Raw genomic sequence first — 27,234 nt, forward strand, 5'->3', positions numbered from 1 at the left:
ATTCTGTGTCTCCCTCTCTCTCTGCCCCTCCTACACTCATGCTCTATCTCTCTCCCTCTCAAAAATAAGTAAACATTAAAAAATTTTTTTAAAAATTCATGTGGATGGAATCATGCAGTATTATGGTATTTTGTGTCCAGGATATTTCACCTAGCACAATGTTTTATAACTTTTGCATGTTGTTGCTTGTCTTAGCTATTTGTTCCTTTTTTATTGCAGAATAGTACTCCTTTGGATTGTACCACAATTTATTCATCCGTTTATTCGTTGGTATACACTTGGGTTCTTTCTCCAACCGAATGGGGAACCATTCAGTCTTTCACCATTTAATATGATATTAGCTGTAGTTTTTTTGTAAATGCTCTTTTTCCAAGTTTGCTGTCTTTTGGCTTTGGGTGTTGGATTTTGTCAAATGCTTTTTTTCTCTTTGTCAATTAAGTCACATGCTTTTTCTTCTTTAGCTGAATGGTATGGTGGATTATATTGATTGATTCCTGGATGTTGAAACACAGCCTTACATAGCACTTCATTAAGGTACGTGATTCTGTTTACACATTGTTGAGTTCCATTTACCAACATTTTGTTAAGGAATTTTGTGTCTGAAGTTTATGAGAGATACTGGTTTATTATTTTCTTTTTCTGTACTGTCTTTGGTTTTGGTATCAGGGGAATGCTGGCCTCATAAAATGAGGTGGGAAGCTTTCCTTCCTTTTCCATTTCTGGCAGAAACTGTCCCAAATTTGTGATAATGCTTCTTTAAATATTTGGTAACTTCTCCAGTGAATCTATCAAGGCCTGCAGATTTCTGCATTTTTATGTCTTGTGTTTTAATTTTCATTCAGTTTGAAATACTTAAAAAAATTTTTTTGTATGTTTTCATTTTATTTTTGAGAGAGAGACAGAGAGTGAGTGGGGAGGGGCAGAGAGAGAGGGAGACATAGAATCTGAAGTGGGCTCCAGGCTCCGAGCTGTCGGCGCGGAGCCTGATGTGGGGCTCGAGCTCACAGACTGTGAGATTGTGACCTGAGGCGAAGTCGGATGCTTAACCAACTGAGCCTCCCCAGCGCCCCTGAAATACTTTCTAATTTCCCTTGTGATTTCTTCTCTGACTCTATGAGTTATTTATAAGTGTATTTAATTTCCAGTATTTGAGGATTTTGCTAGTTATTTTTCTGTTACTGATTCCTACTTTAGTTTGTTATCAGAAAATATACATTGTATGGTTTTAATTGTTTTGAATTTATTCAGACATGTTTAATGTCCCAGAATATGATCTGTCTTAGTGCATATTCCAAATGGACTTTAAAAGAGCACGTGTATAGGGGTATCTATCTGGCTCTCTTGGTAGAGCGTGTGACTCTTGATCTCAGGGCCATGAGTTCAAGCCCCATGTTGGGTGTAGAGCTCACGTGAAAAATTAAGTCAAAGAGCATGTATGCATTCTGAAGCATTCAGGCTACAGCATTCTCTAAATTTTGATTGGCTCATGTTAGTTGGGTAATGTTCAAGCCTCTTGTATTCGTACTGATTTTCTGTCCACTTACTCTATCAATTACTGATAGTAATATAGGGAAATCTCTACCTACAATTGTTGACTTGTTTACTTTTCAATTCTAACAGTTTTTGCTTATGTATTTTGATGCTATGTTATTAGATACATGTACATTTAGGATTGTATGTCGTCTCAATACTTCAACATCTTTATCATTATAAAATATCCCTCTTTCTCCTTAATAATATTCCCTATTCCAAAGTTTACTTTGTCTGATGTTAATATAGCCATTCCCAATTTCTTTTTATTAGTGGTGGCATGCATGTATCCTTTCACCTTTAACTTATTTGTGTTTTTATACTTAAACTAGGATTCTTGTGCACATCATATAATTGGGCCTTGGGTTTTTTTTTAAGTCCACCTGATAATCTCTACTTTTCAAGTATGCTGTTTAGGCAATTTATATTTAATGCAATTATTGATGTAAATAGTCTGTTGCCTTCCTTTTACTTATTTATTTTCTTTTCAGATTTTCATTTATATTCTAGGTAGATAACATACAATGCAACACTGGTTTCTGGAGTAGAATTCAGTGATTCATCACTTACATACAGTACCCAGTGCTCATGATAACAAGTGTCCTCCTAATACCATCACCCACCTAGACCATTCCCCACCTCCCTCCCTCCAGCAACCCTCCGTTTGTTCTCTACCTTTAAGAGTCTCTTGTGGTTTGTTTCCCTCGTTCTTTTTTCTTTTTCTTTCCCCCCCTCCCATATGTTCATCTGTTTTGTTTCTTAAATTCCGCGTATGAGTGAAATCGTATGGTATTTGTCTTTCTCTGACTGACTTGTTTTGTTTAGCATAATACACTCTAGCTCCATCCATGTCATTGCAAATGGCAAGCGTTCATTCTTTTTGGTGGCTGAGTAATATTCCATTGTATATATATATATACCCCACATCTTCCTCATCCATTCATCAGTCAATGGACATTTGGGCTCTTTCCATAGTTTGGCCATTGTTGATAATGCTACTGTAAACATTGGGGTGCAGGTACCTCTTTGAATCAGCATTTTTGTATCCGTTGGATAAGTCCCTAGTAGTGCAATTGCTGGATCGTAGGGTAGCTCTATTTTTAACTTTCTGACAAACTTCCATACTGTTCTCCAGAGTGGCTGCACCAGTTTGCATTCCCACCAACAGAGCAAGAAGGTTCCCCTTTCTCTGCATCCTCGCCAACACTTGCTATTTATTGTGTTGTTCATTTTAGCCATTCTGACAGGTGGGAGGTGGGATCTCAACATGGTTTTGATTGATATTTTCCTGATGATGAGTTGAGCATCTTTTCATGTGTCTGTTAGCCTTCGGGATGTCTTCTTTGGAAAAATGTCTATTCATGTCTTCTGCCCATTTCTTAACTGGATAATTTATTTTTGGGGTGTTGAGTTTGATGAGTTCTTTATAGATTTTGGATACTAATCCTTTATCAGATATGTCATTTGCAAATATCTTCTCCCATTCCGTCAGTTGCCTTTTAGGTTTGTTGATTGTTTCCTTCACTGTGCAGAAGCTTTTTTTTTATCTTGATGAGGTCCCCGTAGTTCATTTTTGCTTTTGTTTCTCTGTTGCCTTTTTTTAAAGAGATGTTAAAAAATTAGGAAACATCTTTTATATTTTATCCACACGTTCAGCATTTCTGTACTATTCTTAGTTCTTTTGCTTTATTTTTCTTCCATTTGAAGAACTTCAGCATTTCTTGTAGTGCAGGCTTGCTGATAAATCTTTTCAACATTTTTTTTTTGTCGAAAAATAATCTTTAGTTCATTTCCATTTTTAATAGATACTGTTGCTGAGTGTAGAATTCTAGGCTGGCAGTTTTTTCCTTCAATACTTTAAAAATGTTATTCCTTTGTCTTCTAGCTTGTGTGATTTCTAACAGGAACTCTGCAGTCATTCTTTTCTTTGCTCTTTATGTAATGACTTCTGGGAGGGCAGCTTTAAAATATTCCTTTATCACTGTGTCTCACTTGATTATGTTGGGCTTTGGTGTGGTTTTCTCCTGGGTTCATGAGCTTCTTGGATCTGTGTGATTTCTAGTCTTCATCAAATTTAGAAACATTCTGCCCATTGTTTCTTGAAATATCCAGCCCCCCCCCCCTCACCTATGACTTCCTGAGGCCCCAATTACAGATAGGCTAGACTGCTTGATATTGTTCTACTGGTCACTCATGCTGTGTATACTTTTTTGTTAATTTAAGATATTGTGTTTTTCATCTCTAGAAGTTCCATTTGGGTCTTGTTTTCTTCCATTTCTCTTTTTATTATGTTTATGTTTTCCTCTGGATTCTTGAGTATCTAGAAGTTATTTATAATTGCTGGTTTAGAAGCTCTCCCATTTCATCATCTCTGTCATTTCTAGGTGATTTTATATTGATTGGTTTTTCTCCTGGATATGGATTATGTTTTCTGCATGTCTGGCAATTGTGTTTGGATCTCAGGATGCTGGATTTTTATGCTGTTGGGTGTGGGATTTTGTTGTATTCCTTCAAAAATACAAGCCTTTGATCTGACGGGCAGTTAAGTTACTTAGAATTAGTTTGGTCCTTTTGAGGCTTGCTATTCTGCTGTGTTAGGGTAAATCAAAGCAGTCTTCAGTCTAGGATAATTTAGGCACACAACTTGTGTGATTCCTTTCTGAAGATTTTATTCTATGTCTGGAAAATGTCCATTCCTGTGTAGACTCTGGGCATTGCATGGCCCACTGCTTTATGGTGCTTCTTACTCAGTCTTGGGAGTTTCATCCAAACATATGCAGATCAGGGGCACCTGGGTGGCTCAGTTGGTTAAGCGTCTGACTGCGGATTAGGTCATGATCTCCTACTCTGTGAGTTCGAGCCCCACATTGGGATTTGGGCTGACGGCTCAGAGCCTGGAGCCTGCTTCGGATTCTGTGTCTCCCTTTCTCTCGGCCCCTCCCCCACTCACACACTCTCTTTCTCTAAAAGTAAACATTAAAAAAAAATTTTTTTTTAAATCCAAACATATGCAGATCAGGATTTGATCTGCCAATGATTTGAAGGGTCCCCTCTGCAGATCTCTCGAGCTCTCCCCCTGGACACCTCTCTCGTCTCTGGTGCTCTGCCCCACGAATGTAGCTTCCTCAATCTGCCAGCACTTTTTCCTGATCTCAGCGAGACAACTTGGCCCTGTTTAGGTTTCCTGTACCTGTGCTGTATCCTGGAAACTGTCTCCAGGTAATAATCCAGGGCTAGGGCTCACCTCATTTGTCTTCCTTCTCTTAGGAATCAGAGCCTGATTGTAGTCTGTTGTCCAATGTCTGAAAAACAGTTTAGTTTACAACTGCTTTTCTAGTTGTTTATGGTGGGACAGCAGTCCCTAGAGCAGTAAGTTCTTCAGGCCCAAAGCAACGATCTCCTATGCTTTTTCACCATTTTCGTGACCATTATTGGAAACGTCTATTTCCACGTGATCTTTAAGATAATTATCTCCCATTATGAAACCCCGCTCTGTGAAAATTATAAGTGAAACATGGAATTTATATATTACCTTTCAAAAGTTGACATTGGCGCTGAATTTACAAAGGCAATAGCGAGGTTGCTGGTGTGTTGGTAGGAATCGAACGAGGTCATTAAATTGCACAGGGAGTCATATTCTACATCCCCATGTGGTCACACACACAGAAGTCAGTTTCACTTAAAAATGTTCTTAAAAAGGGGCACCTGGGTGGCTCAGTTGGTTAAGTGTCTGACGTGATTTCAGCTCAGGTCATGATCTCGCCGTTTGTGGGTTCGAGGCCCGCATCAGGCTCTGTGCTAAGAGCTCAGAGCCTGGAGTCTGCTTCAGATTCTCTGTCTCCCTCTCTCTCTCTGCCCCTCCCCCACTCTCACTCTGTCTCTCTCTCTCTCAAAAATAAATAAAGATTGAAAAAATTAAAAAAAAAAAAAGAATAACCAATGGTCAAATACAGTTATTCAGATTTGGGTATTCAGATTTGGATATTTGGCAGATGTTTACTTGCAAATCAACAAAGTGAGCCTGTCGCCTAGAGAAAACAAAGGGCAATATTTGTTGCTAGTGATAAAATATGAGCTTTCAGTAAAAATTAGCATTTTACAATTAGTAAATTGTGTCTGCCACCATGAGCTTAATAGCTTCCCAATAATTAAAAGGCTTTTCTGATGAGATGGAGGGGTGATATTAATGGATGTGGTTTTAAAAATATTGTGTAGTAAAGAGTGTCAACATTTGGAAGGTTCACCTGAATCAGTGAACTAATATTTTCCAAATGACCAATGCATGATGTTACAAAATTATGCACAACTAAAAGATACATTCAAACTTCAAGATGGGCCAATGGATTTTAATGTAAAGGAGTATGAAAAGTTTATCAATATGGTTTTTGATGAATTCCACACTGCAACTAACTTTTGGGAAACTACCACCTGTTGGGGTGTCTGGGTGGCTCAGTCGGTTAAGCATCTGATTTTGGCTCAGGTCATGACTCGGGGTTCGTGAGCGCACTCTGTACCCACAGCTCAGAGCCTGGAGCCTGCTTCACATTCTGTGTCTTCCTCTCCCTCTCTCCGCCCCTCCCCTGCTTGTGCTCTCTCTCTCTCTCTGTCACAAAAATGGATAAACATTAAAAAAAAAAAAGAAAACTACCACTTGTCGTGTTTGGGTGTACCATCAAAGAAGAATGTCCACAATTATCTGATAAAGACACTCTTCTTGGGGCACCTGGCTGGCTCAGTCAGTAGAGCATGTGTCTCTTGATCCGGAGGTCATGAGTTCAAACCCCACGTTGGGTGTAGAGCTTACTTAAAAAAAATAATAAAGATATTCACGTTTCCACCTACATATCTGTGTGAGAACAGACTTTCTTCATGTAGTTCGAATAAAATAAGATATTATAACAGATTGAATGCAGAAGCAGATATGAGAATCTGGATTTCTTTTTTTACTTAGGACAGACATCAAAGAGGCTGACACTAAAAAAAAAAAAAAAAAAAAGGAGGGGCGCCAGGTGGCTCAGTTGATTGACAGTCCGACTCTTGGTTTTGGCTCAGGTTGTGATGTCATGGTCGTGGGATCATGCCCTGCTTTGGGCTCCTCCCTGGCGGGCTCCATGCCGGTGTGGAGCCTGCTTGGGATTCTCTCTCTCTCTCTCTCTCTCTCTCTCTCTGTCTCTCTGTCTCTCTCTCTCTCTCCCACTGCCTCTCCCCTGCTCTCTCTGTCTCTAAAAAAAAAAAAAGGGGGGGGGATGTACAATAATGTAAAAGATGCCATTCTTCACTTAAAATTTTTTGAAAATATTTTTCACAAAATGATTTATATGAATATGTCATCTTTTTCAATGAGTTTTTTTTCCTGTTTATTTTTTTTTATTTTTTTTTCAACGTTTTTATTTATTTTTGGTACAGAGACAGAGCATGAACGGGGGAGGGGCAGAGAGAGAGGGAGACACAGAATCGGAAACAGGCTCCAGGCTCTGAGCCATCAGCCCAGAGCCCGACGCGGGGCTCGAACTCACGGACCGCGAGATCGTGACCTGGCTGAAGTCGGACGCTCAACCGACTGCGCCACCCAGGCGCCCCTTTTTTCCTGTTTTAATCTCTAGTATGGTATTGATAGGTCTAACTTATGTAAACAAAGCCTTTCTGAGGTCCTCAAGAATTTTTAAGAATAGAGAGGGGCTCTGAGCCAGAAAGTTTGAATTTCTGTTCTTTAAAGATCACATGCAACGGACACATCAGGATCTGGTGCTTTTTAAATTAAAAAAATTTTTTTAATTGGAAAAGTTAAAATTAAAAAAAATTTTTTTAATGTTTTTATTATTTTTTAAATATAATTTATTGTCAAATCGGCTAACATACAGTGTATACAGTGTGTTCTTGGTTTTGGGGGTAGATTCCTGTGGTTCATCCCTTACATACAACACCCAGGGCTCATCCCAACAAGTGCCCTCCTCAAAATGTTTTTATTTTTGAGAGAGAGAGAGAGAGAGAGAGGCAGAGCACGAGTGGGGGAGGGGCAGAGAGAAAGGGAGACACAGAATCTGAAACGGGCTCCGGGCCCTGAGCTGTCACCACAGATCCCGATGCGGGGCTCGAACCCACGAATGTGAGATCATGACCTGAGCCAAAGTCAGATGCTTAACTGACTGAGCCACCCCGGTGCCCTGGTTCTAGTGCTTTTTGAATGGGGAATCTATAGTCCCCTTTTCTTTCTCTCTGCTGCAATTGCTTATTTCTGTTTTTTACTTTGGGCAGAACAAATTTGGTAGCTTAAGTTTTTGTTGAGAAATCGTATCTTTTGGGTTTTTGGATTTATTACCATCGTGTCGCAGGTGGAATTTCTCATATTTCCTTCAGTGCTTTTTGTATCCTAGGTTAATTCTCCTTTCTTATTCCTGGTCTTGAATTTTTTTTCTCCTCAGCCCTCTATTTCATTTGTTGTCCGCACCCCACTAAGGAAACAGTGCCAAGAGAATACGCAGGGAGAGCACAGCGGACAAGAAGCAACCGGGAAGAAGGGAAGGGGGCTGACGGGGTGTATGGACTGTGCCCTCTCGTGTGATCTCGGCACAAATTCGAGACAGAGACATCCGTGGGCATTGCCAGCGGGTCTCCCAGCCTGGGCTTCACAGCGCCATGGGTATTCGTAGCCCAGTCAGGATCTCAGCCCTTCCTCCTAAACTTTAGCATCCTGAAATTCAGGTTTGCTTGTGTTGCCAGGTTTGGGTCAGGCTCTGGAGTGACTGGCTAACCATATTTATGAAAATGACTCCTGTAAAAACTGGAATGCCGGGTTAATAGTCTCCTAACAAATGAACCAAAATACCTGTGCCTACGGATCAACGCATTTCTTTCTTCCGCATACAAGTGTTCGTGGTTTCCTAGAGACTGTTCTTGGAGATGCAGCTGGGAGGGAACGAGCAGCGTTTGGCAGATCTCCTGTGACCCCATCGAGAGCTCTGCAGTGAGAAGGACCCTTTGAGATACTCTAAATCGAGGCAACCGAGCTGAGCCTTGGAATCTCCCGTGTCCGTGGGTTGCTCGGTCTTTGGGTATGGACGCCCTGCTGGGAGGGCCTGGAGCCTTGGCTGAGCCCCATAGCCCCAGGCTGTGCCCGGGGGTGGGGGGGGTGGGGGGTGGGCTGTAGCTGTGCGCCCCCTATTTCCAGCAGATGGGCGACAGGTGCCTTGGCCCTGAAGAGAGTTTCTGGGTAGAGCACCACAGCACTCACTACAAACACATTGCTTGTAAGATACATCCTGAATTCAGAAACGTGAAACGTGAAGAAAGTGCACCTTTGCAGGGTAGAAATACCGTATAAGGATTCAGTAGTGTTTGTTTGTTTGTTTGTTTGTTTTGGTATGGAGGAGCAAGCTGGACTTGTGGAAGAATTCTCGTAGAGAATTGGAACTCCAGAGGGTCTCAGGGACTGTTTTCCACTATCTGTCATTCACGGGTCTTTTTGCAAATCTATTTTACTCTTCCTTCTTGATAGCACAGCCTTCTTTGCTAAACAGTTTAGCCACGCCCCCGTAGGACGTGGATGATGGCCCGTACTGTGCTGGTGAATGCTTCAAAATTGTCTCTCTGGAGGAAGAGAAGTGTGCACATGTATTCATGTAATTTTTACTGATCTAGGGGATGCGGAGGACACAATTTTAGGTAATGATGAGCTATACAGCACTCTTAGTGTAAAGCCCATATAGCCCGTTGAATCTCACCGAATGCTTTCATTGATTTCTGTAGAACTCTTGCCTCCCCAGCCAGTCTGTGGGTATAAAGGATGAGCGAGTCTAGCTCTGACATGAATGCTGGTTGATATTTTATTTATTTATTTTTAAATATTTTAATGCTTTTTTGTTGTTGTTTGTTTTTTGTTTCTGAGTGACAGAGGACAGAGCATGAGCAGGGGAGGGGCAGAGAGAGAGGGAGACCCAGAACCCGAAGCAGGCCCCAGGCTCTGAGCTGTCAGCACAGAGCCCGATTCAGGGCTCGAACCCACAAACCGTGAGATCATGACCTGAGCCAAAGTTGGATGCCCAACCAACTGAGCCACCCAGGCACCCCTAGATTATGTAGCTTTTTAAAAAGTTACGTTCTATCCGTTAGGACAGCAACAAAAAACCCCAGGTCATTCTGATTACTTTGGTATTTCTTCCACCCTTCAGAAATGACAAATAATCTTTTTTTTGGAAGAGTTACTCCACCAGAGCAAGTCTCATCCATCTTAGGTTGGTTTTCACTACCTCTTCCCATAGACAATGACCAGTCTCTCCTTTCTTCCTTTTCTAAGTTTTATTTTATTTATTTTTTTAGTAACACCTACACACAACGTAGGGCTTGAGTTCACGACCTCGAGATCGCAGTGCAGAGCTCACAGAAGACACTTATGAAGATTTATGAAGATTTACACAATTATGGAGATTTACACAAATGTTTTTTTGTCCAGTCGTTTGCTTTCTTTTAACGGCATTATTTACAATTTATCATACATAATTTCTAAAGTAGATATGCTAGAAAAATGTGCAATGAATGTCAATAATTAAAATATGACTGCTCTCTGGATATTTTCTCCACATTATGGAATTTGTGTCAAATTATGGCATGAAGAAGAAAAGAAGAATCACCAGTGGTTACTCTTGACTGATAACAACCTGACATTTTGATATGTTTCCTGCCAGTCATTTTTTTCTAGGTATATATGCTTTTCTATCCAAAAAGAGACCATATGCTATATTTCTAGTTTTATTAGTTTACTTTTTTTTTTTTTTTTTAATTTTTTTTTTTTCAACATTTATTTATTTTTGGGACAGAGAGAGACAGAGTATGAACGGGGGAGGGGCAGAGAGAGAGGGAGACACAGAATCGGAAACAGGCTCCAGGCTCTGAGCCATCAGCCCAGAGCCCGACGCGGGGCTCGAACTCACGGACCGCGAGATCGTGACCTGGCTGAAGTCGGACGCTTAACCGACTGCGCCACCCAGGCGCCCCTACTTTTTTTTTTTTTTACAAAGCATTATATCACAAGCATTCTCATATAAATGAATGTTTTGTGAAACCTGGTTTTTAATGTTCCATATTATTGCATTGTATGTGTGAACTACAACTTATTTAACCATTCCCCTGTTTAAGATATTTGGGTTGCTTCTAATATTTCACTTTTTAAATAACTGCTGTTATGGAATGGGATGCATATTCCGAAAATGGACATGTTCTCCCTTAGAGTTTTTTTCCCCTTCTCTATTGAAAATCTTACTTGTCAGGTTTTTAATTTTTTTTCACGTTTATTTATTTATTGTTGAGAGAAAGAGAGACAGAGCATTAGCAGGGCCAGAGCAGAGAGAGAGGGAGACAGAATCTGAAGCAGGCTCCAGGCTCTGAGCTGTCAGCACAGAGCCCCCTGTGGGGCTCGAACCCACAAGCTGTGCGATCATGACCTGAGCCAAAGTCAGACACTTAACTGACTGAGCCAACAGGGTGCCCCAAAAAGCTTACTTGTCAGTTTGCTTGTTCAAGTACACATCTCTCACTGTTCCATCTCAAGCTTTTATCAGGATGTAGTGCACATGTTTACAGAAACATCAAAATCAGTGAAAGTCTAAAATGTAAAAGCCTGTTTATGGTAGCTAGTTTTTTCTCTGGTTTAACACTTAACTGTCTCCTATTGGCCAGCTAACCCTTTGCTGTCAACTTCCGTTACTGTTACAGTCATCTCTGTCTGTCCTTCATTCAGATTTTTGTATAATAATCCCTAAAACAGGAAAGTGCTAACAAATTATTTGCTTAGTGAATTAAAAGTGACTCAGGAAATAGATATCCATATAAGAGTGTTGTCATGTTTATTAGTTCAAGGACCCTTTTTCTGTAAAATATTTTAAGCTTTTAAAAGCCCTAAAAATTAGCAAAGCCTCTTAGGTCAGAGAGTCAGTTAACTTCCTATTGTCGATCTATTTCTGGTAAAACCAACATACACATGTATACAAAACTTTGTAAACTGAACAATTCTCTACCATCTTTATTTTTATAAATCATCTTACCTAGTATGCTTGATGGAACTGAATGATATTTCTTTCCTTTTTGAGTAGGAAAAACTAACATGTCAAATATTTTCAGTTATGACTTAACTAGAATTTCAAAAACAGCTTCAATGGCATAGAACCAAAGATAAGTGCTTTGTAAACAATTCTTAGGGTCTTTTTAAATTAAAACCTTATGGGTGCCTGGGTGGCGAAGTCGGTTAAGCATCCAACTTTGGTTCAGGTCATGATCTCACAGTTCGTGGGTTTGAGCCCCACGTTGGGCTCTGTGCTGACAGCTCAGAGCCTGGAGCCTGCTTCGGATTCTGGGTCTCCCTCTCTCTCTCTGCTCCTCCTCCGCTCACGCTCTGTCTCTCTTTCTCAAAAATAAAAATAAAACATCAAAAAATTATAAACATAAAATTAAAATCTTAGATATAATTTTTCTCCACAATTTAATTTTTCTTCTTGGGTTGGACTTAAAAAACACGCAACTATTTCTGATTACATCTCCAATCATATCACTGAAAATCTTGATTGCTGAGCACATGACCATAAAAATGATCTGAGTTAGCTTAGGGTAAATGTTCAATTATGACCAAGGTATGTAAGCAATCTAGAACTGAGGAAGAAGAGACATTTACTTCCAAAACGACTTAAATGGATGTAGTTGCTTAACTTTACAGGAAATTTAGCGGGCTGGCAATGAACCCTGCCCTTTTATTCTGTACTTATGAGCTAATTGTATTGTTCAGGTTTTTCCCACTCTAGTGCATTCATATTGGTGAGCAGGTAACTTGGAACTCTGATGTGAACTTCTGGTATAATGAGTGAAGATCTGGCCCTAGTTAACTTAATTGAAATGTTCTACGAGGAGGCTTTTGCACCTGAACTAGCAAGTACAAGCAGGTGTGATAACTTCTCATTAAAAATGCGCCACGACTCGGGTTTCAGCCCGCTTTCAATTCTACTAGCATAAACGGCAGGCGCGCTTCCGGAGGGCGCCGCCAGGGGGTGCAAATCCAAGCGGCTTCGTCAACAACAGGGGCCCTGGAGCGCTTCCTTCCGTCCTCTCGCTCACCTCAGCTTCCGCCGGAAGTGGTTCCTGTCAGTCGTCCTCCGGCGTTTGAGCTTGTTTGTGTTGGTTCGCGGCGCCTGGCCGAGTGAAGCTCGGACGGAGGAGCTGGAGAGGGAAGCTCGAGCGTAAACCCGGGCGGCGAGATGGACGTTCTGAAATCGGAGATCCTCCGGAAGCGGCAGCTGGTGGAGGACAGGAACCTGCTGGTGGTGAGGATCCTCGGGGGTCGTGGGGCTTTGGCGATCGAAGACGCGTGTGTGTGTTGGGGGGGGGGGGGCGGTAAAGGGGTCCTGGTGGGGATGGAGCTTAACGAGAGCCCGCCAGTACCCCGGAGCGGCCCCTTTAGACCCACCCCTCGACACCTCCCTGGGGTGACTGAGGAAGTGGGGAGTTGCAGCAAACCCCCCACATTTTGGCAAATTTCCCCCCAGCTGTCCCTTATTCCTCAAAGCTTCCGTATCTGCCCCTTTTGTCCACTCTGATCTGTCCGAGTTCTGCGAACGTGCCCCAGTCCTTGTGCCCAGCTGGAACTGAGAAAGGGCAGGTCCAGAATTATTTAATAAAAATCTTTGACTCCGTCTTGCTACTAAAACCTGGGTTTTTATTACCTTCCCCAGCCTCCTTCTCCCAACGCATAACAAAAGTCTGTTGGCCAGCTCTTCGCCGATGGGACGGCTAAAAGCGATGTGGGCGAGACAGTGGAATAAAGGGAGAACGAGGAAAATTACTTCCTTAACTTGATCTTCATTGCTTTGTTGCGTAACTAACTAGACCAGCTGTTCTCAAAGCCGTGGGCCTCGAGAACCCTTTACACGTTTCCAAATTGTTGAGGATCACGAAGGGCTTTTGATTACGTGTTTATCGATGTTTACCGCATTAGAAGTCAAAGCTGAGAAGTTTTTCTTTTTTACTGTAGTTGACGTACAAAATTATATTAGTTTCAGGTGTATAACAGATTCGGCAATTACAAACGTTAGGAAATGCCATCGCAGTAAGTGTAGTTAACATCTGTCACCATACAAAGGTGTTCAGATATTACTGACCAGGGGCGCCTGGGTGGCTCAGTCGGTTGAGCCTCTGACCTAGGCTCAGGTTATGATCTCACAGTTCGTGAGTTCAAGCCCCACATCCCGCTCTGTGCGGACAGCCTGGACCCTGCTTCGCATTCTCTGTGTCCCTCTCTGCCCCTTCCCCGCTGTTGTTTTATCTCTCTCTCTCAAAAATATACATTAGAAAATACGATTGACTATATTCCCAGTGCTGTACTTTTTATCTCCATTTCTAATCAGTCTTATAACCGGTCGTTTGTATCTCTTAGTCTCCTTCTCTGCGCATCCTCACCGCCTCCGCAATCACCAGTTCTCTGTATTTATTAGTCTCTATTTTGTCTGTTCCTTTTATTTTTTTAGGTTCCACATACAAGTGAGATCATATGGTATTTGTCTTTCTCTAACTTCAACTAGTGTAGTACCTTCTAGATCTACCCATGTTGTCACAAATGGCAAGATTGCATTCTTTTTTGATATGCAGCTATGTAATTTTATATAGAACCTGTTGATTTATAGTCCTTATCTTTCTGCATCTTGGTGTCCCACAGTAGTTTTCACATTTTTCACGGCCCCAGTCACAGTAAGAAATTTTTGTATTTTGCTGTGATACGTATTTGGAAAAAGTTTCATGAAAACGCTTCTTACCTTAACTACATGTGATTTATTTTTTAAACTTTTTTTAAAGTTTACTTTTTTATTTTGAGAGAGAGAAAATCCCAAGCAGGCGCCAGGCTGTCTGCACAGAGCCCAATGTGGGGCTCAAACTCACAAACCGTGAGATCATGACTTGAGCCAAAACCAAGAGTCAGACGCTTAACTGACTGAGCCACCCAGGTGCCCCTAGGTGTGATTCTATCATGTGTTTTATTTTAATTCGTTCTGTTTGATTAAAAAAAAATACTGGTTGGGGATCAGTGAATTGTTTCCATTACCTTATCTGTTGCTGGAAAACACCTGTCTGTGCTACATTGTTCTTCCAGAAGAGGCGTCTCAGTTTGGTCTTTTCAAGTGATGTTGCAGGTTTTTATTGTTAGTCTGATAGTTGAAATAGTAAATGCTTCCTGTGAGTGCCTCTTTGTTAGATTAGAGAAACTCCAAAAAACAGCCTCCTGTTACCTGTCCTACATGTTCTGCCTGCTGTGACTACTCAGGTAAGCGTAGGCCCTGCGTGGCTCTAATACCCGTGCTTTGGAGTCCTGGTGTTGGTGAGTCTTCATTAATTTTTTTTTTTTTTTTTTTTTTTTAGTATTTATTTACTTTTGAGGGAGACAGAGTGTGAGCAGGGGAGGCGTAGTGCAGAGAGAGAGAGAGGAAGACAAAGAATCCGAAACAGGCTCCAGGCTCTGAGCTGTCAGCACAGAGCCTGACTCAGGGCTTGAACTCATGAACCGCGACATCATGACCTGAGCTGAAGGTGGATGCTTAACTGACCTCTGGTGAATCTTGATTTAACACAGAGCTTCATTTATGTGGAAAACACTTTGCAGCAGTTTTAGTTGTAGTTATGAAGATGGGCTTTGTGTAGACTTCTGGCTTTGTTCCCCACCCCCCCCCCCCAATATATTATTGAATGTTTTCTCTATGTGTGACATTATACTCTGCCACAGAGAATTAAAGAAAAAGTAATGCTTGATTCTGTAAGGAACATACATTCAGTTTCACAGAAAATAAGCCACCAGGCAAGATATTCCTCACCTTTTCTCCTGTTAAAATGGATGCAGCACCAGTTAAGACTTGGGTCCGACCTCCCACCTGCACACTGGATCCCAGGTCCTGTTTTTTAGCATCGTGGACCTTAATGTCACGTCCCGTTTCTTCCTGTGCCTTTAGTCTGCTGACTTATTCCCACCAGCACTGAAACATCCTGATGTCTCTTCCATCTTTAAGAAAAAGGTTTTTTTGTTTTTGGGTTTTTTTTTTTTTTATAACCAAGCTTCTTAAAATGAATTGTAATTCCTACACTCTTCCTTGACATGATGCAGACTGGTTCCTGCCCCGACAACTATACTGAATCTATTCTAATCAGGGACTATAGTGCCCTCCACGTTTTCCTGACCTCAACAGCACGTGACACTTTTGACCTGGCTCCTTTCTACATAAGCCCCTCTGCCTCTCCTCCTGTTGATGATAGTACTCGAAGGATCTTGGACTTAAAAAGGTTACGAATTAGTGGGGCGCCCGGCTGGCTTGGTGGGTGAGGCATGCAGATCTTGGTCTCGGGGATGTGGATTTGAGTCTTAGGTTGGGTGTAGAGATTACTTAACAATAAAATCTTAAAAAACAAACAACCCCCCCCCCCCAAAAAAAAAAAACAAAACAAAACTAGTAATTTCTGTGCTGGTGAAAATCTGTGCCCATTACACTCCAGCCCCAGGTCGTTTCGGCCCTACTGAATCTTTTTGCATTTTTTCACTGCTTTGAACTTGGCTTTATGGTTACTTATCCTTTTCTTTGTAGTAGTTTTCTATAATTCTCTTCAGCTTCTATTTACTGGTCAGTGAGTAGCCTTTGAAGGTGTTTTTTTTTTGTTTTTGTTTTGTTTTTTTATTTAAAGTGCAGCTCAAAAACAGTGCGGTAGGGATTTTGCTGTCACGTTGATAGCATCCATATTTTGACATCTTTAGAGTAGATTCTTTTTCCAACATTTTACTATGAAAATTTTCAAATGTACAGAAAACTCAAAAATAATTGCACAGTAAACACTCATGGCTACCACCTAGATTCCACAGTGAAACCTGCATTAACATTTTACTGTATTTGCTTTATCATGTAATTGTGCATTCATTAATTCATCTGACATTTCAGAAACTACTTTAGAGGGCTTGTAGCAGTCAGCTTTTTAGATTCAGTGATAGGCTATTTTAGTAGTTTCTCCACAGTTTGATGAAGGGGCACCCAGAAGCTAAGTATTTATTATTTCAGCCGTCATAGATTAACCCTGAAAAGTTGGGACACCGCATGAAGCGACCAAAGATGAGGTAGCTCTTCTGGAACTATATAGACAAGCGTTTTTCAGCTGCAGATGGGGTAATGAAAACAATTTAACGATCTTAATATATTTCACGTTAAGTTGCAGACATTGGTACACTTTACCCCTAAACAATTTGGCGTGCTTATCATTAACCAGAGTTCATTATTTATTCTTTTTGTGTGTATGCACAAATTCATATATTAAGAAATACACGAATCAATGCATTTTGATACGTGCCCATGCCTGTGTAATGCCATCTGTATCAAGACACAGAATACTACCTCGTTCCATCTTCCAGTCATGCCCTGGGCCCACAGAAGCCCCCACCGTTCAGATTTCTTTCCACCATTGGGTAGTCCTTCCTGCTTTAGAACTTCACGTAAGTTCTAAATCATACTGTGTGCTCTTTTGTTTTCCACTGTCTTTAATCATAACGTTTTGAGTTGGTTGCCTCTTTCTGCTGAATAGTATTCCGTTGTGTAAATAGACCCAGTTCTTTTGATGTTGGCACTGGAGCTGTTTCCACGATTTTGCTCTTAAGGTGAAAGCAGCTGCGAAACTTCATGTAGAAGTCACGGGTTTTCATTCCTCTTAGGAAGATGCCGGGGAGTGGGATTGCTAGGTCGTAGCGTAAGTCTGTGTTTTTCTGAAAAGCCACCAGTCGTTTTTCCAAAGTGCTTGGACCATGTTTTCCATCCACCAGCAAAGACCATTCAGATGCCCTCTGTTCTGGTCAGCAGTTCGTGTTATCCGTCTTCTTACGTCCAGCAATTCTGGACGATGTGTCTAGACACCGCAGGGTGGCTTTAATTTGCATCTGTCTGATAATGATTTTAAGTACTTCTCGTGTGTTTTTTGACCATTTCTATCCCTCTTCTATCCCTCTTCTAAAGTGTTAGAATTGCTTGCGTATTTTTTAATTGGGTTGATGGGTTTTTGTTTTTTTTTTTTCTTACTGTGTTGAAGGAATTCTTCATATACCATGGATGCCAGGCCTTTGTCAGATATGTTTTGTGAATATTTTCTCCAAGACTATGGGCTTTTTATTCATTTTCTTAACAGCGTTTTTGATGAGCAGGGGCTTTGAGTTTTGATAAAGCCCAATTTATCAGTTTTTTTGCGTGTGTCTCTTGGTCTGTGTTGTTCTGCCTGGGAATGTAAACGAGTACAGTCATAGGTGGAAAAAAGTTGGGCAGTTTCTTAAAAGTTCAGCGTACCTCCATTGTACACTCCAGTCACCCTAGGCTTTTACTCAAGAGCGTAAGGTGTTCTCCTAGGTTTTAAAAGCTTTGTTTTTATTTAATAAACAGAGTTCTAAACAATTCTGAATCCTTTTTTTTGTGTGTGAGATAGAGGTGTGGTTTGCTGCATTCCCGGTGGGTATCCAGTCCCACACCGTTTACTGAAAATAAGTTTCCCTTTGGATGGTTTTAGTGTCTTCAGAAATCAAATAATTGTGTTGTGTGGCGCCATTCTGGGTGCTCACTTCTGTTCATGTGAACTCTCTGTTGATCCTTAGGCCAGTGCCACGCAGTCTTTTTTTTTTTAACATTTATTTATTATTGAGAGAGAGACACTGAGCATGAGCAGGGAAGGGGCAGAGAGAGGGGGAGACACAGAATGCGAAACAGGCTCCAGGCTCTGAGCTGTCATCGGAGAGCCTGATGCAGAGCTCCAGCTCGCGGACCGTGAGATCATGACCTGAGCTGAAGTCGGACGCTCAACCGACCGAGCCACCCAGGCGCCCCCACAGTCTTTTGATTCCTATAGCTTTATGGTGCGTTTTAAGGTCTGGCAAGGTAAAAACTACCATCAATACTACTAGTTTTTCTTTTTCCTTTTTTCCTCCTCCTCTTCTTAGTCTCTGGCTGTGATACTTTATTTTGGAGCAGCTTTATTGAGGTGTAATTGACATACAGTAAACTAGAATATACAGTTGGGTGCATTTTGACATGAGTATACACCTGTGAAACTTTCACCCCAGTGAGGATAGTAAACATGCCCATCTCACCCCAGAGTTTCTTTTTGCCTCCTGGTCATCCTGCCTTCCTGCCCCTCCCTGCACCCCAAAACCACCCTGCTCACAGGCACCCACTGATATGCTTTCTCTTACTTTAAATTAGTTGCCATTTTCTAGAGTCTTGTGTGAATGGAATCATTCAGTATGTTTTCGGTCTTGTTTATCTTCTTTCATTCAGCCTAATCTTGAGATTCATTCTTGTGGTTCTGTGTATTGGTACTTAATTATTTTTTACACTGAACAACATTCCACCATTGAATGGGTATACCCGGTTTGTTTATTCATTAAACTATTGGAAGACCTTAGGGTTGTTGGCAGTTTTGGGCTGTTAAAATAGAGCTACTATGAACACTGGCGTATGGGCTTCTATATGGACATAATGCTTTCATTTCTCAAGAGAAGGCCAAGGAGTGGGATGGTTGGGTCATGGAGTAGGATGTTTAACTGTTTTTTTTTTTTTCAAGAGGTTCTGTTAGATTGGGTGTTATTTCTTGCATACAGTTTTATAAAATTTAATGTTTTATAGTATATACAATTATGAAACATTTCATCTGTGCAAAGCATATTTTTGTGTAGATTTCTGCTTGGGATGTTATCAGTGGTAAAATACAGCCAACAGGGATTCGTTACCACTTCATAGTTCTTTCATTTTGAAAAGCGTTGTGTCTTTTTTTTTTTTTTCCCCTTTTGATGAGGACTTCTAAGATTTACTTTCATCAATTTTCAAATATATAATACAGTATTTTTATTTATTTATTTTGAGAGAGAGAGAGAGAGAGAGTGAGTGTGTGAGTGTACAAGTGGGGGAGGGCCAGCGAGAGAGGGAGAGAATCCCAAGCAAGCTCCATGCCACTGATGTGGAGCCTGATGCAGGCTTGAACCCACGAACTGTGAGATCATGACCTAAGCCAAAATCAAGTGTCGGGTGCTTAACTGACTGAGCCACCCAGGTACCCCTATAATACAGTATTATTAACTATAGTCACTATGCTGTACATTATATCTCTTTGAGTTCATTATTTTATAACTGGAAGTTTGTACCTTTTGATCGTCACCCAAGCCCCCTAACCCCTCAACCTCTGCCTCTGTGTACCTATGAGTTTGGTTTATTGTTAAAATTCCTCATATAAGTGAGATCATACATTATCTTTCTTCTAACTTACTTCACTTAGTGTAATACCCTTGGGATCCATCCATGTTGTTGTAAAAGTCAGGATTTTATTTTTTATGGCTGAATAATACTCCATTTTGTGTGTGTGTGTGTGTGTGTGTGTGTGTGAGAGAGAGAGAGAGAGAGAGAGAGAGAGAGAGGGATTTTTTAATCTATTCATTTATCAATGGACAAGTTTTTTCCATACCTTAGCTATTGAAAATATTGCTAAAATGAATGTGAGGGTGCATATATCTTTTCCAAATAGTGTTTTCATTTTCTTGGGATAAATACCCAGAAGTGCAGTTGCTGAATGATATGGTGCTTCTCTTTGTAAGTTTTGGAGGAGCCTCCACACCATTTTCCACAGTGGCTGTACCAGTATACGTTCCCGCCAACAGTGCACAAGGGTTCCTTTTTCCCCACATCCTCACCAGCACTTGTTATTTCTTGTCTTTTTTTGATAATAGCATTCTGACAGGTGTGAGGTGCTATCTCTTGGTTTTGGTTTGCATTTCCCTGATGATGAGTGATGTTGATTAGCATTTTTTTCATGTATCTGTTGGCCATCTGTACATCTTCTTTGGAAGAATGTCTATTCAGACCCTCTGCTCATTTTTAAAGTTGGATTATTTCTTTTTATGCTATTTAGTTGTATGGGTTCGTTGTATATTTTGGATATTAACCCTTTATCATGTATGTGATTTGCAAATATCTTTTATTTTGTGGATTGTCTTTTTGTTGATGGTTTTGTTACTTGGCAGAAGCTTTGTCGTTTGATGTAGTCTCACTTGCTAGTTTCACTTTTGTTGCCTTTGGTTTTGGAGTCGGACCGAAAAACTCGTCAAGACTGATGTCAAAGAGCTTACTGCTGGTGTTTTCTTCTAGGAGTTTTCTAGGTCTTAAATTCAACTCTTTAATCTATTTTGAATTACTTTTTGTGTATGGTTTAAGATTGTAGTGTAAATTCTTTGGCATGTGGCACTCAGTTTTCCCAGCACCATTTTTTGAACAGACAACCTTTTCCTGTAAATGTTTGGCTCCCTTGTACATTAATGGGTTTTACATGCATGGATTTATTTCAGGGCTCTCTATTTTGCATTCATCTATGTGCCTGTTTTTATGCCACTCCCATACTGTCTGGATTACTGTAGCTTTGTATCATAGTTCTAGATGCAGGTGCTTGATGCCTCCTGCTTTGTTCTTTATCAAAATTATGTTAGCTGTTGGGGTCTTTTGGGGTTCCATACAAAGTTTAGGATTGTTCTATTTTTGTGAAAAATGCCGTTGGAATTTTGATAGGGATTGGATTGAATTTATAGATTGCTTTGAATAGTAGGGACATTTTCACAGTACAGGCATACCTTGGAGCTTTTGCGGGTTTTGTTCCAGACCACTGCAGTAAAGCAAATATTGGAATAAAGTGAGTCAGATGAGGTTTTTCGTTTCCCAGTGCATATCAAAATTATGTTTGCACTGTACTATTAAGTGTGCAGTAGCATTAGGTCTATGAAAATAAAACAACTTAAAAATATTTTATTGGTAAAATATGCTAACCAGCATCTACACTTTTGGTGAGTTGTAATCACTGATCTCAGATACCATAGCAAAAATAATAAAAATGAAAAAGTTTGAAGTATTGCTAGAATTAGCAAAATAGGGCACAGACACAAAGTACACAAATGCCGTTGAACAAATGGTGCCAATAGACTTGCTCAATGGAGGGTTGCCACAGATCTTCAGTTTGTAAAAGATGGAGTATTCGTGAAGTGCAATAAAGTGAAGGTCAATGAAACGACGTATACCTGTAACTAGTTCCTGCAGTCCAGGGGCATGGACCATCTTTGCATTTATTTGTGTCTTCAGTTTCTTTCATCACTGTCTTAAGAGTTTTCAGTATACAGCTCTTTTATTTACCTCCTTGGTTAAATTTATTCTTAGGTAGTTTATTCATTTTGATGTTGTTGTAAATGGGATTGTTTTCTTAATTCCTCTTTCTCATACTTTGTTATTAGTGCATAGAAACGGCGTTTTTTGTGCATTGATTTTTGTATCCTGCAGGTTTACTGAATTTATACTGAATTCATTTCTGACATCTTTTTGGTGCAGTCTTTAGGGTTTTCTGTGTATAATATGTCATCAGCAAATATTGACGGTTTTACCTCTTCATTTTGGAATTTTCTTGGATGGGTTGCTGTGGCTACGACTTCTAATACTATGTTGAATAAAAATGGTGAGAGTTGACATCCTTGTCTTGTTTCTGACCTTAAAGGAAAAGCTTTCAACTTTTCACCACTGAATATGATGTTATGTGTGGGCTTGTCATATTTGCCCTTTTTATGTTGGTATGTTCCCTCTATACCACTTGGACAGTTTTTATCATAAATGGATGTTGAGTTTTGTCAAATGCTTTTTCTGCATCTATTGAGATGGTCATAAGATTTTTTCCCTCCATTTTGTTAATGTGGTGTATCACATTGATTTGTGGGCATTGAATGAGCCTTGCATCCCTGAAATAAATCCCACTTGTCATGGTGTATGATTCTTTTAATAAATTGTTGAATTCAGTTCATTAATACTTTGTTGAGATTTTTTTCATCTATATGCATCAGGAGTATTAGCCAGTAGTTTTCTTTCCTTGTGGGATCATTGTGTGGTTTTGGTATCAGGGTAATGTTGGCCTTAAAATGAGTTTGGAAATGTTTCCTGCTCTATTTTTTTTTTTTTTTTTTTGGAAGTGTTTGTAAAGGATGAGTTCAGTTCTTTGACTGTTTGGTAGGATTCACCAGTGAAGCCATCTTGTCCTGGAGTTCTGTTTTTTGGGAGGACTTGGATTACTGATTGAATCTCCTTACTAGTAATTTGAAATTTTCTATTCCTTCATAATTCAGACTTGGAAAGTTGTAGATTTCTAGGAATTTACCCATTTCTTCTAGGTTGTCCAGTTTGTTGGTGTATAATCATTCATAGTAGTCTCTTAGGATATTTTGTGTTTCTGTGGTATCATTGTAATGTCTCTTCTTTCATTTATGATTTTATTTGCACACTTTTTTTTTACTTGATAAATGTTGCTGAAGGTTTGTCAATTTTCGGAAAAAAAAAACAAAAACACAAAAACAAAACAAAACAAAAACCCAAAACCCAAAACAGCTCTGAGTTTAATTGATCTCTTTTTAGTCTCAGTTTCATTTATTTTTGCTCTGGTATTTGTTAATTCCTTCCCTCTACAAACTTTGGGCTTCATTTGTTCTTTTTCTCAGTCCTTGAGGTGTGAAGTTAGGTTGTTTTGAGATTTTTCTTGTTTTCTGAGGTAAGCATTTATTGATAGGAGTTCCCCTCTTAGAACTACTTTTGCTGCATCCCATACATTTTGGTAAGTTGTGCTTCGATTTTTATTTATTTGAAGGTGTTTTTTGATTTCTCCTTTGGTTTCATTGACTCATTGTTTGTTCAGTAACATGTTTTCTTTTTGTAATTGATGTTTAGTTTCATATCATAGTGGTTGGAAGAGATGGTTGATGCGATTTCATTCTTAAATTTATCAAGACTTGATCTGTGGCCTCATTCATGCTTTGTCCTGGAGAATGTTCCATGTGCACTCGAGAAGAATGTCTGTTCTGCTGCTTTTTTCTTTCCTTTTTTAATGTTTATATATTTTTGAAGGTGAAAAAGAGAGACAGAGCATGAGCAGGGGAGGGGCAGAGAGAGGGAGACACAGCATCCCAAGCAGGCTCCAGGCTCTTGCTGTCAGCACAGAGCCCGACGTGGGGCTTGAACCCACAAACTGTGAAATCCTGACCTGAGCCTAAGTCTGACACTTAACTGACTGAGCCACCCAAGCAACCCCCTTCTGCTGCCTTTGGATGGAATATTCTGCATACATCTGTTAAGTATGTCTATTCTAACATGTCATTTAAGGCATTGTTTCCTTATTATTTTTTTCTATGTGGATGATCTATCCATTGATGTAGCATTGTGTCTCTTTAAATTGTGTGTGTGTGTGTGTGTGTATCCTCCCATATGGTATATTACTTGAGGGATTTTAAGGCTTATTTTCATAATTCAGCAAGGTGTTAACCTTGCCACATACTTTGATCTCATGTATAGTATCTTTGCATATTCAGGCTGTATATTTCTATTTGTTGGCTTTCCAGTGTGTTTTTTTTTTACAACTCTTGATGATGTTTCTGTCTCATTTATCTAAACACTAAAAACCTTAACATGATTGAGGAATGATGATTCTAAATTAATGAAATGCTGACAGTCATGGGTGAATGTTTTAAATTTTGATTTTCCTTTATTAGTGTTGGCAGACATTTCAGGTGGTACAGTAGATACGCTTCTGCACTTTAGACCTATGGAACTCAGTTTTATCTTCCAGAAAGTACAACGTAGAGTCCAAGGATAACATTTGTAAAGCAGCATGTAGGAATTAGGTTCTGACTTAAAAAGGAGAAGTACTTTTGTATGCCCTTTGCAGGTTGTCTTTAAAATCAGGGAGAAAGGTTAGGTGCTGGAAAAAAAAAAAAAGTTAGGTGCTTTAGGAGAGAATCTAAAGAAATTTAACCATCAGTCCATATGCTGTCTTAAAATGTGTACCACCCACTTTTATTTAGACTTTTGTGTTTGTAGGTCTTTATTCATTCTGTAGTGAATTCAACAAACTTAGAGCTTGAGAATTGTGAATACAGTTAGAAAGGAAAGCAGATTTGTGAAATGAATGAACAAGCCCTAAAATCTGATCATGGCCACGTTTCTCGATAGCTCTGTAACTTTGGGCAAGTCGTCTAACCCGCCTGAGTTACCTGTAAAGGGGCTGAATCACTGATTCTCAAGTTTTAATGCTGTACAATTTTAATTGTCATCAGTGTGTCCCCAGCACTTTGTATTTCAAAGTGCATTTTCAGTGTGCTTTATAAAACAATGTTTTACAATTAGAGAAGTTTTAGTTGCTCTTTTAAACTCTTCTGTTTTACTAAATATAAGGTATCTAAAGATGACATTTGAAACATGGTAGGGAACCTTTTGTTTTAGACACCCTTTGATGTCATGAAATAAAGGGTCATGTAGTACAAAGCAAAATATTTTTATTTTTCTCATTATAATTCTAAAATGAGAAGCAAATTTAACAATTTTATCATTAATAATTCATTCAAATGATTCAAAATTCCAAACCTACTGAAGAGTACAATAAAGTTTCCGTCTAACCCTTGTCTCCAGGCCGCCCAATTCCCCTCCTCCACAGCAGCTAACAGTTAATTCATGCACGTGAAACACACGTGGAAAAGGATCCAAGTGGGTGTATAGTTTTTCTTCCTCTTCTTCAATATAATGTAGCATAGTAGATCTCTTCTGCACTTGATTTTTTTCATTTATCACAATATAAAATCAACTTAATGTTTAAAACTTGTTTAACAGAACTTGACAAAATTTTGAAATAGTAAAGGGAGAAACTGCCGTTACTAAAATGGAAGATGCTGGAAATAAAATCATTAGGGACAGTAATGCCTTAATATGTTTAAATAAATTGAAAAATCTAAGTGAAGTAAGTGACTAAAAGATAATATTAAAAATACAAGAATTAGAAAATCTGAACAAATGAGTAAATGAGGAAGAAATAAGAAAAGTCATGTGACAGCCAAGAGGGTAGCTATTGAAGGAGGAGTTAGCAGTTGAACTGAAGACTGCCTAAGATCAGTCACAGAAGATTCTTTGCATTTGCTCTGTGGACATTGTTGATGACCTCAGGATTTTTCACTGGAGCAGTAAGAACGGAGGCCAAGTTGTGGCAGGGCTGCAAAGAGAACTGGAAGTGAGGACGTGGGTACAGAGGAGAGAAAACATGTTCGTGTAGTTCTGTTGTAAATGACACTTAGCATCCTATCTCGTGCAGAGCAAGGAATATTTACGGTTGGAGTCTTGAGCATATTTAAGTGGTAATGGCCAGGAGCCCAGTACAGAGGGAAAAGGTGCAGATGCTGAAGAGAAAATAGTAATGGGTGATGAGAAGTCCCTGAGGAAGGCGGGAGGAATTGAGAAGCGGGGTGCATCTGGAAGGGACTGGCCTTAGGCAGGAGGAAGACTTCCTCTTTGCTTCCGAAGGGAAGAAAGGCTTGGTGCTGGGCGGACTTCCTGTTCCATGGCTTCCGTCTTCTCTGTAACAGAGTGGCTGAGTCATTTGCTGAAAATAAGGGGAGAGAGGATGGGAGAAGAGGTTTAAGTGAGGGGAGAATATGTACTGGTCAGTGTAGAGAATATATTGGAGAAAAAAACTAAATAGATCGGTGGGTGGCATTGAGGCCCAAGTGGTTTCCCAACATTGCCCAGCACCCTGGGTGCAGGCATGGAGAAGGCCAGCAAGGGGGTTCTACTCGGCCCCGGATTGTCACTTCTTGATATCAGGACCCCTTTGTGTACTTAATTGTTGGCTCCGGGGAGCTTTTTGTTTACGTAGGATATGTTTATTGATAATTACTCTCTTAGAAATTAAAACTGGGAAATTTAAAAATACATTCTATATTTACTTGTATTTCATACGATAATTAGCCCATATGTGTTAACATAAATGTTTGTGTGAAAACTGTATTGCGAAACAAAGAAATTTAGCGAGAAGATTGACGTCATTTTAAAGTTTTGCAATTCTCTTTAATCCCTGGCATATTAGAAGGCAGTTGAGTTGTTCCGTTTCTCCATTCAGCCTGTTGTGACGTGTTGTTTTTGTTCAAGTATATGAAGAAACTTCATCCTCAAACAGGTATTTGGAAAAGGTGTAGTATTTTAATAGCCTTTCAAATAATTGTGGATATTCTTTGATGCTGTACCAAAACTACACAATTGGTAAGTTTCTTAAAGATTAGAGTTTGGATTCTGACCCATATCAGTGAACTTTTTTTTTTTTTTAAGATTTTATTTATAAATAATCTCTACACCCAGGTTGGGGCTTGAAGTTAGAACCCTGAGATCAAGAGTTGCACACTCCACCAATGAGCCAGCCAGGTGCCCATCAATGAACTTTTTTGTATATTACAATTTATTGATCTATTTTCCAGATCTTTTCTGAACTATTCTGCTTGTAGATCTTTTGCCTATGCATAATCTTGAAACTTGTTGATTTTGTACTGTCATGGTTTGCTGAGCTACATAGGTCTTCTACATGTTATGTTCTTGAAATGATACATATCACCACTGATTGACCAGAAAAACCTTTTAGCATTGGGAAACCATCAAGTTCACAGTGATGGCTGCAAGTTTACCACCATTCTGATCTTTGCTTGAAGGATGGAATTTTATCATTGGCAACAAATATTACTCTTGTCCTTTCAGTAATGGGCTTGCTTTGTTCGGTTTTGAGAAAATGTCTGCCAAATAGGAGACAGCTATCATAGTTCATTACGTAGCAGAACTGCTTGTATGTTTGATT

General features: G+C 39.8%; 1 protein-coding gene across 3 annotated transcripts in view; it reads left to right on the forward strand.

Moving 5' to 3' along the window:
• The first annotated feature begins 483 nt into the window (after positions 1 to 483).
• The window catches only part of PRPF18 (pre-mRNA processing factor 18), a 61,914-nt gene continuing 35,163 nt past the window's right edge, over positions 484 to 27,234 (forward strand). The window contains exon 1 of one of the 3 annotated variants that reach the window (XM_045464716.1): positions 484 to 534. Coding sequence is in view for 2 of the 3 variants with exons in the window: in XM_045464714.1 (XP_045320670.1) it covers positions 12,768 to 12,833 (66 nt within the window). In the remaining variant the exon portion in view is untranslated. Of the gene's footprint in view, positions 535 to 12,280; positions 12,834 to 27,234 lie in introns of those variants that run through there. The other 2 variants (XM_045464714.1, XM_045464715.1) reach the window with 2 other exon arrangements.

Source organism: Leopardus geoffroyi, chromosome B4 (assembly GCF_018350155.1).
Source record: "Leopardus geoffroyi isolate Oge1 chromosome B4, O.geoffroyi_Oge1_pat1.0, whole genome shotgun sequence".
Taxonomy (NCBI): Eukaryota; Metazoa; Chordata; class Mammalia; order Carnivora; family Felidae; genus Leopardus; species Leopardus geoffroyi.